Genomic DNA, 11,039 nt, shown 5'->3' with positions numbered 1-11,039 from the left:
TGTATACATACCAGAAAATTGACATTATCCAAATTCATGGGATCGGTGAAAGCCATATAATCGGCTTGCTTTGTAAAGCAGCACACATAACACTAGAAAAACTCTTTGGGTTCTCTAATGAATCTTTTCAAAAATTTCTGATTATTCTTTCGCATCCAAACAGTGAGATTTTCAGAAAGCATTTTATCTTCTAGATAATGCATGTAATCTCTAAAATACTTTTATTGTCTTGGGTAATAATACTTATGATTTCAAAGTATTTTTCCTTACTTATTGTCTCAACATTATTACTTTTCAAATCCTCAAGATTTGCTCTGTCATATAAGTGATTAAACTCATTTTGGGTGTGAACATAATCTATATATTTGTTTCATCACCTTTGTATGTGGGATTCCCTAATTCTCCCCCTCGAGATGATGACACTTCATGTCTATCAATCTCGATTTGAATCTCACTCTGTAATCAATAACATACTCAAATTTGGGCCATGTATTATATATCTTAGACCTTTTTGACATTTAGACTAATAGAGAGACTATAACACATTAATATCAAATTGTGTTCCCATAGACAATAGTATATATACTCTTCAAGAGCTTTCAATACTTTTTCTACTACTTCTTAATATTGTAATAGAATAGTGGAAACTACTTATAGCAGAAAGTCATATTCACTTCAAAGAATAGACCAGCCCAATAGGATGCGTCTACATGACAACAATATTTTGTGACAAGTAAATTATGTATTTTCTAATATCATTCCATAAATGATATTATCTTCTATTATAACCTTGGTTATAAGTGGAATTAAGTTGTTTGTATATATTCTCTTATAGACTTTTAGTCATTTACTTTCTTTAGATTATTCAAAAGAATAAGTGAATTTTTATGGTCATATACTTGGACTTAAACCTCCCCATAGAGGTGGTGCCAAGAAAACATGACCAATAATTATTATTTAGTAATTTGTTACTAAATTTTCAATATATTCACTAAAAAAAAAGGTTGGAGACATGATTTAAAATATTTCATCATGATATTATATCTAATTTTAATTAGATTTAAATTTGTGATTAAACAAATAAAGTAAATCACAAACATTATAAACAATCATATAAATGAATGCTAAATAAATATTAAGCATCATATCTTTATATATATATATATATATATCTTTTTTTTCAACCGTTTTTCTTTTCTTAAGATTTTCTTATAAAATCTAAAACACTTTATAAAACCATTTATATATATATATATATATATATATCTTTTGAAAAGATTTTATTATAAAATAGTGTATATATATATATATATCTTCTTCTTTTAAACGTTTTTTTACTAAAGATTTTATTATAAAATCTAAAACGTTTTACCAAAAAAAGAAAAATAATATAATTATATAATTATTTTATGGTAATAAATTATATATGACCCATAGACAAGAATGACATATCATGTCTCATGAATTTTTTTTCTTTTAACTTTTAATGGCAGATTAAAAGTTTTTTTTTTTAGTCAACGGCAGATTAAAAGTTATATCAATAATTTTATTACCGCTAATTTAATTATAGGTATACCAAAGATATACGAGGTGATAAAATCTAACTAATATGCAAAAGAAATTTAGTTGTACTTATCTCGGTAATAAGACGTTGTCGAGAGGATAAAATATTTGAAACAAAACGTAGACGTCTCGATGAATGATATTCCTAGAGACTGAGCTGAATACGTAGATTTTTACTTCACCATGAAATATCTATCATTCCTTCAAACAAAAGACACTTTTGTCAAACCAATAATATACGTACCAAACCAAACTTAATAACCAATAAATTAAATCCAAATAATCAAAAACATGTTCTATTATGAACATATGAGTTGGTGTTAGAACTCAAACGGTCGAACCCTAATTACTAAACTGACTTAAAACCAACGATGGACAAAAACATATTACCAAGCTAAATAATAGAATAATCATGCGTTTAGTTTGAGAATTAACCTCATGAAACCAAACGATAAAGCAACAAGTGATAATAATCAACAATAATATACCCTAACAAACAGATCCCTCTTCACAATAACGACTAATTGAAGCATGATTCACATAACAGTATTAGAGCATGAATCGATCACAAGTTTAAGTAAATAATAAAATTATTAATATGTGAGAGAATCTATAAATCAACCGATAGTGGGTATATCAAAAGTATAAGGTTGAATTCTATATACATAAATTATTCATCCCACTTTATAACGAAACATACAGCCATAAGTGTAAATAATCCATATATACTTATCTTGTTAGGGGTGGAGGATCGTAGACGTTGTTGGTGAAGGTTTCGACACACATTTTAAAACTCAGACGGCTATGCTAGGTTTTCTTTTTTTATAAGAAGAGGGATTAGGGAATTGTTCACTTGTATTATTACTCTATTCCATATGATATAATATATATATGGATACATATTAGGGTTTACAAATCCACTGACGAGCCAATAATAGACATCCATAATACATATATACATAACACTAATTCATTAATTACAATATTCATTCCATGATGTGCCTTATTTTGGCATTTAAATTTTTTGTTTTTTTTTTGGGTTTTAAGATAAAAGATTTAATTGTATCTATATGAAAATGAACGAAAAAATCTATTATCTTTGACTAGCAAGTGGATCGGTCAGTCGGTCACGGTTGGCATGGAACACCATAAATCTGACCCTAGTTCTAGAAAATTATTCTAATGTTTATAGTGCTAATTAACTACTATGTTTTTTGTCGCATCAAAATATTATATTCGACAGTCGTATTAAATTTCTGATTCACCATTACAGTAAGACTCTAGTTTTACATCAGTCACATTGTTTTTTGATAAATAACTTCTAACATATATATATATACACACATACACATAAGCTTCACGTTCATTATCCCATTGTTTTATTTGTTAAAAGTATTTTGGAAACAGAAACCAAGTGATAGTTTTGGTTTTAAATTCATAGATGAAACTGAAGTAAGAACACGTACGTATTGTACTCAACCACACGTTTTTTAGTACATTTCGGTGGATATATGATTTCAACTATGGAAAAGTTGGAAACAATACATTAATTTTGTGAAATGATCATATAATATTATAACAGAATTAAGAAGAGAGTACTTACAAATTTACAATCTTACAAATATCTAAGCAAAAGAGAATTATAGGACCACCTGTCCCATGGTGATATACAAAGACCACAAACTCTTCCTTAATTATTTGGTTTGTTTCTATAATTATTTGGTTTGTTTCCATGTGGAATCCAACGAATCTTATACGACAACAACAAAGATTAGTGTGAGATCGCATATATAAATCTCCTCGACACTTGGAGAAACCTTAGTGGTTCAAGTATGTTTATAACCTTTATATAATCGGCCAGCACCATGAATTTCTCTTTTACTTTATAATTATGCGTTTTAAGAAAAATGTTCATTAAGGAAGTTAAATAGTTACAATAAAATATCCCTTGCATTAAACCCTTAGATCATATACGTGGCAACAAAACACAAGTTCTAAATAACTTTAGTATAAAAGGATTATTCTGTTGGATTTGATGCCTCTTTACACCATGTTACCCAATGTCTTAACATTATTTCTTTAATCTTCTGCATGAAGTGGAATATGATTATAACTAATAGCCCTGGTATGGCCCTGTTCGGAAGAGTGACGCTGAAACAGCTGCAGCGACCAGAAAAAATGACGCAAACAAAGTCAAAATCATGATTGATCAAAAATAAATAGTCGCTGGAGTTGGGATTTATTGTTGCTAGTTTCGGAGAAAGAGTCGCTGAAATTTCGGGCGATTGTTTTAACCGACGCGGCGATTGCAAAATCATTTATTACTCACCGTTTTTCTTACGTCACGTGTCGCTCATTTTAAAACTCATTAAAAACAAAGTTATATTTGAGTCGCTGAAAGGTGTCACCAGCGATACTGTAACGAACAGGGCATAATCGTTTGGTGAATGAGAATGATAAAGCCTAGACGACTAATTATAACATTATAACATTTAAATTTGATGTACTTTCATAGATTTTTCGATGGTATAGTTCAGTTAAATAAAGGTTTGATTTGATTTAATTTTTGTTTGGTTCTTTTTGGTTTTAGATTTAGACTGAATATAAACTTTAAACCTTTTGAATAATTATTTTACGTGAAATTATATATGTAATATAAATATAATTATTTGTCCATCTAAATTTAAAAGAGAAATTTTTGGTAAATAGAACTTTCTAGTTCGGCTAGATTTTATCCTAGTTTCTGGTTTTTGTTTAACATTTGAAAATTATTTGAGTTTTAAAAGTTGGTAGTATGTGAAAGGTTGTTTTTGGGAGGAAACTATAATGAGCTTTGTTGAGGCAATAGAGAAAAAAGATTCACCGGGAAGGTCATCTCAAAACATTCGGTATCGCTATGATGGCCGTCGAAATCTTATGATTCCATCACATACTTAGGCTGGATTTTGCTTAAAGAGACGATTACATGAACTATGGAGAAAAATTTAGCCATGAACTATGTATAATATACCTTATTAAAAAGATATTCTGTTAGGTTTTTGAAACATATTGTGTAGAGCTAATTTTAATGATGCATTTTTTTGAAGATTAACCCGCTGTTTTTAATCTACAAGATGTGATTTGTTTGCTCCATGTTAACTAGAATTTCTCCAAATATTTCACGTTTTTGTTATCTTCAGACTATCTAATTTGTATTTCTAAAGTTTAATTTTTTAGATTACTTTTGTGAACTCTTATCCTCCAACTTATTACAACGAAATAATGATTTTTTTTTAATTAATGTATGATTGGTAAGAGAAATTTAGTCGTTTGGATTTATTAGTCCATCAGTATTTTTTTCATCCTCAGTTTAAATTCAAAAGAAAATGCACCAACGAGAAGGGGGTAAATTAGTATTTTGTGTACGATGATGCCTTTGAAAATGAAGAGTTAAATGGACAGAGGAGAGGATAATCAAGAGTTATGACTACGACCTTTGAAAAGGGACAATGAGAGCACCCAAGTTCTTGTCATTCTTTTTTGTTTACATTATAGTTCTGATTCTTTTCTTCTTGGGATAACATTTGCTGAATAGATTAATCATTCTTATTTACTAATTAAGAGCTTGTATAACTATTTTTGTAGTTTAAGATGGAAAAGTTTTTCAATTGCACGGAATTGTCTTTTAGGTAGTGGTTAGATTATAATTATGATTATAAAAAAGAACACAACTCTGAAAATGTAAAAAGATCTTTGTCTTGTCACTAGTCTATACTCTACAAAAAAAAAAAGTGGTGGAGCCAAGGAGAGCTAGAGAGTGAGTGCATATATAAATAATGAAAGGGGAAGAGGAAAAATAGAACACAACACAACACAAAGACAAAACAGAGGAACACTTAGGCTTCACAAGACAGAGAGACAAAAAGAGATTGGTGGGTCTGTGAGAGAAGGAGAAGACACTACTTCTCTAGTTTAGCTTTCATTGAAAGAAAAAGAAAAAAACCTAAGAAGAAAGAATGAGTTTGTGGGGAGCGATGGGAGGAGGATGGGGAGTGGTAGAAGAAGGTTGGAGAAAAGGGCCTTGGACTGCTGAAGAAGACCGCCTTTTGATCGATTATGTGAGGCTTCACGGTGAAGGCCGATGGAACTCTGTGGCTAGGCTCGCCGGGTTGAAGAGAAATGGCAAAAGTTGTAGGTTAAGATGGGTCAATTACCTAAGACCAGACCTTAAGAGAGGACAAATCACTCCACATGAAGAGACCATTATCCTTGAGTTACATGCTAAGTGGGGCAATAGGTAAAAATACTTTAAGCTTTTGATTGTTTAATTTTGCCACTAGAAGTTGACATATTGTAGATTTACTCAAATAAGAAATTTCGTCTTTCTTTCTTATTTCATGGTCTTTTTGACTGATGATTTATATTTGTAGGTGGTCGACGATTGCACGTAGTTTACCGGGAAGAACAGACAACGAAATCAAGAATTATTGGAGAACCCATTTCAAGAAGAAGACAAAGTCTCCAACTAACAATGCGGAGAAGACAAAGAACCGTCTCTTCAAGAGGCAACAATTTCAGCAGCAAAGACAAATGGAGTTACAGCAAGAACAGCAGTTGCTTCAATTCAATCAAATCGACATGAAAAAGATCATGTCTTTACTAGATGACGACAACAATAATGGTGATAATACTTTCAGCAGCAGCAGTAGCGGCAGCAGCGGCGAAGGTGGTGCTTTCTATGTGCCTCAACAGATCATACATTCAACAACAAGCTCTGGTTGTGACCCAAATACAAACGGGTATTACCCGGTGGTTCCTGTGGTAATACCCGAGCCTAATGTGAATGAAGATAGCGCTATTTGGAACGGTTTATGGAATCTAGATTTTGAAGGACAAGGAAGTTTTGGTGGTGCTGCTTGTGCCCAAAGGGAGCACTGTTTCGGGAACATGGCTATTCCCTTCTGTTAACTTGACCTTTTAAATATCTTATCTTCCGGAGAGTGAAAGATAATAACTTGACCGACAAGTTAGGTCGAGTTTGAGTTTAGTTTGGTTTCATCTATTTTAGATTTTTGGTTTATCATAAGTAATTTTGCTTTGAATTGTGTGTGATGTAAGAAGCTCGTTTTAGCTGTGCCAAGCTAAAAGGGTGATGTAGTAGAGACTAGAGAGTCTATCCAAGAATGGCTATGTCAATCGCTATACAACAGTACAACACAACTCACTCCAATATATCAAATACAAAATGGGACACTTGCAAAATTAAACTCCTAACTTGAGTCAATTGCAAAACTAGACTCCTCTTTTTCTTTCTCAAACATTTGCCATTTTCTGCCTACTAAATCCTCTGCCATTCATTGTATTCACAGAAATGTCATTATTTCTAATTTATTTGAATTTCTTGTGAAAATGTTTGTTACATCCATATCCTCATCTTCTTGTCTTATTTACGGTTATACCACCGCCATCAATTTTCCAACAACCATGAACAACTAAATTTGAAGCTCTCCATGCTTCAGCAATCCAATTTGTGAGCTTAAATAACATCCAATGCTATGAGAACTTCATTTTCTTCCATCTCCTCTCCATTTTAATCGAAAAAATTGAAAGTTCGTTAATCTTGTTATATCTCATGAACAAGGAAAATTAGCGCTGTGTTTCTTCAGTGGTGACTAAATACGACGTCCTCGGTGCTTGACATTGCGAAACCACCACCGATAAGGTTATTTTCCGGTAGATTTCGTGATTTTCTTTGTTTTTTTGTCGAACTTAGACTTCATTTGTTAGTCCAACCGTCATAATATCATGTAAAATTTACTATGTGGTCAGTTTTGCAATTTAAAATTTATCGACTTTCGAGCCCGTAGACTAAAATTTCAGTCTCATTAATTTCATTTGAAAACAAAAAAATATGATTCAGACTGCATTATAATCTTTCCGTCAGATACTTCGTTTGCAGTCTACTAAGGTGTATTTTTGCAATTGACAAAATTCTTGACTTTTTAGTGATGACTGCTGGCCTAAGTCTTCTTACGATAATAAACGAGTAGACTTCTATAGTGACAGTTTTTGGAATTGACCAAAATATTTAAGCATTGACCGTAATATTATTATATTAAAATAATTATTTGACTGTAAAAGAAGTCTACTAATTAAAATTTTTAATGTTGGTCAACTCCAAAAATGACCACGACAGAATGCAAACGAAGTCATCATTACTATAGACTTCAAATGTAGTCTACTTGGCAAAAGTAAAACTTGGTCAATTGCAATACTAACCATGACGAAGTTTACATTTTCTTCTTGACGGATAGATGAAGTCTACTTGTTAGACAGAAGTCTACTGTAAAGTCAATGGGTTGGTCAATTGCAAAAATAACCAGAGTAAACTATAATTGAAGTTAACAGGTGGAACTTTCCATTGAAGTCTACCTATTTTTATCTATTTAATTGCAAAACTGACCAAAAAATTAACAAAAGATGACCACAGAAGAAGTCAACCGGTTCTAGTAGACTTCGTCCGCTGTCTGCTTTGTTAAATTGTAATTACAAAAATAGACCACAAAAAATAGACTTCATTTGAAGTTATCTTCGTATAGTCTCGTTTATATCTACCCGTTGACGTCAACATGAAGTCAACAGATTTTGAAAACATAATTATTGCAAATGTGAATAATTTTTAAGATTTTCTTGTTGTATTCTTTGATATAAGTTATTTACTTGCCTCTGTATGTTTTTGACATGAATCCATACTATACATATGGAGAAATCAAATTTTTGGTTTTCATAGGCAGTTAGGTCATTAAAGTAGACTAATTTATGAAGTCAAACCGTTGGAGTTATCTGTGAAGTATGTATATTTGAAATAGTGTTTAATTGAAATTTATAAATTTTTCTTTTTGATTTTGTAGTTCAAAATGTTTTGTATCGGTTATGTACTTGCCTCTGTCTATTATTGTCATGATAATATATTATACTTTTGGATCAATCATGTTTTTGGTTTTGTTAGGCATCTAGGTTATTGATTTAAGACTTCTACGGATAGTCAGCTATGTAATGAGTAATTGACTTGCTACTTACTCTTTCAGGTAGATGGCGCAAATACCTGTTGTTTACGGAGTATGGGCGACGAGAAATGGGTTCTGGCATTTTGATATGGATGGATGCAAAGGTGGGAGAATGTTTTTTTTGCGACACGGTTGTACATACGCTGAACTTCTTGAAATGGCTGTAGAAGATTATCTGATTGACAAAGAAACAGAGATGGTTCAGTTATCGCATCCCTTAACAGAGATGATGCTTCAGCAATTGCCCCAAGATACCCCTCCTGTCTATGTCACAAATGATAGATCAGTTTAGAACTTGAAGGATTTTAGTAGTAGGAATGTTGCTCGCCTTTGCGTCTCTACGCGATGCATGGATGGACAGTCGGTTAAGGGATGTGTTAATGATATAAATAACTCTTGTTCTATTGCCAATGGGGAGCCAACAGATGAATTTGGTGACGATGTAGATCCTGGTGCCGATGAAGGTGTAGAAGAATGTGAAGAAGCTCTCCATGACACTACAAATGAGAAGCCAAAAGATGTTGATGACGTGGATTTCGATTACAGTGAGTATGGGAAATTTGAAAATGAAGATGACGATGAAGATGGAGATCACCCAGATGTAGATGCTAAAGAAGGGAAACCGTTTGTTGGTGGTATTCATGGACAGTTAAATAATCCTTGGATAGACCAACTGAAAGTAGATCAATGCTTTCCATGCAAACATGATGTCATAACAAAGGTGCGTTTGACCGCTATTATGCTAAAATTCTCTTTCAAAATTAAGAAGTCCACAAAGTCTCGGTTGGTGGCAATATGCTTTGTGCCAGGATGCACGTGGAGGGTCGTAGCCACTATGAAGAATGATCCAACCACTTTTTGGGTCACCAAATATCTGAACGTGCATACATGTTTATTGTGGACCGCATAGCTCACTGTAAGCGTTGCACCTCCAAATATATTGGGATGCTTTTTGTAGACCGGGTAGGAATAGTAGATGGTGTTGCCTCACAACATATCCAAGATTCAATGAGGACAATGTTCGGCATGACAGTGGATTACACAACTTCGTACAGGGCTTTACAATATGCCTTGGAATATGTGAGAGGAAACGCCAAATCTGGATATGCGAAGTTGCCTTATTGTCTTAGAAAAATAGAGCAGTCAAACCCGGGAAGTGTCGTTGACCTTGTTGTTGATGACGAGCATAGGTTTAAGTACCTTTTCCTATCTTTCGATGCTTCAATCCGTGGTTTCAATTACGTGAGGCGAGTTATTGTGGTTGATGGGACCCATCTCACCAGAAAGTATGAAGGTGTATTGCTAGTCGCTTGCGCACAGGATGGTAACTTTCAGATAATTCTATTGGCTTTTGGAATTGTCAACTCGGAGTGTGATGCTTCATGGGATTGGTTTTTCACCAAATTAAGTGAGTGTATCTCGGATGAAAATCCACTGGTAGTAGTTTCGGATAGGTGCAGTTCAATAGCTAAAGCATGTGGCATTGTTATGGCATGGGCAACACGAGGAATATGTTACTACCATCTCCAACAAAACATAATTTCTAATTTCTGTGGGAAGCAACTGAAAGGGGCAGCATATGCGCATACGTATGATGATTACAACCGCTACATGGCTTCCTTTACTAACGTAAATCCGACCCTTGCAGCGTACTTGGATGAGGCAGATCCAGCTTTATGGTATCGGGTTTACTGTCCAGGAGATAGATACAACATCAAGACTAGCAACATTGCAGAATCTATCAACTTCATGCTAAAGAAAGCCAAAGATTATCCCATCACATATCTCATTGAGTTTATTAAGAAAAAGTTAGGTAGGTGGTATTGGAAAAGACGAGAGGATGCACTTAGTCTGACAACCACTTTTAGGCGATGACGGTAGAACGCATTGAAGGCTGGCGTTTCTACGTTAGGGGTGGGCAACGTGACTGTTTGGTTAACTTGGAAGCAAAATCTTGTTCATGCGGGGTGTTTGATATTGAGAAAATTCCATGTTCACATTCAATTAAAGCTGTCAAGTCAAGCGGATGGCATATGTCTACCGTAGTCGAAGCTTACTATAGAAAATATTATGTTTATGCGTCGTAGGCGGCTACCATCATGCCCAATGTTGAGCACGATCCAATTGGGACAGATATCCGATGTATACCTCCCATACCGAAGCGGAAGCCTTGAAGGCAAAAGAAGTCTCGTTGGCTAACATGGCTAGAACTGTCACATAAAAATGGGAGCAACCGAGGAGGTCTCATAAGCAATATGCTTGTTCAAAATGCATACAGCTTGGACATACTCGACTTCATTGTGTAAGTAACAATCCCACTTGATATATTTTTAACGTTTTGTATATGATCGTTTGTTACACTAACAATCATCGTGAAGTCATCTCGAGTTTCCCTAGCTATAATTTGTCTCTGTAATTTTTCGGGATTAT

The 11,039-nt window shown here is 33.5% G+C and overlaps 2 protein-coding genes across 2 annotated transcripts; both read left to right on the top strand.

Annotated features, from left to right (window-relative positions):
* Positions 1-5,400: 5,400 nt before the first annotated feature.
* On the top strand, positions 5,401-6,762 carry LOC104766356 (uncharacterized). The gene is made up of 2 exons (XM_010490225.3): positions 5,401-5,839; positions 5,973-6,762. Exons 1-2 carry the CDS (start codon positions 5,559-5,561, stop codon positions 6,508-6,510), a joined length of 819 nt encoding a protein of 272 aa, XP_010488527.1. The 5' UTR covers positions 5,401-5,558; the 3' UTR covers positions 6,511-6,762.
* Positions 6,763-9,497: 2,735 nt separating this feature from the next.
* Positions 9,498-10,484, top strand: LOC147920526 (uncharacterized). The gene has a single exon (XM_087501113.1). The coding sequence runs from the start codon at positions 9,498-9,500 to the stop codon at positions 10,482-10,484; it is 987 nt and encodes a 328-aa protein (XP_087357239.1).
* Positions 10,485-11,039: the final 555 nt, after the last annotated feature.

This window comes from Camelina sativa, chromosome 19 (genome assembly GCF_030686135.1).
Source record: "Camelina sativa cultivar CO46 ecotype springtype chromosome 19, ASM3068613v1".
In the NCBI taxonomy this organism is placed as follows: domain Eukaryota; kingdom Viridiplantae; phylum Streptophyta; class Magnoliopsida; order Brassicales; family Brassicaceae; genus Camelina; species Camelina sativa.
Note: the sequence above shows the minus strand (reverse complement) of the source record. Positions and strands in the feature narration are given on the sequence as shown.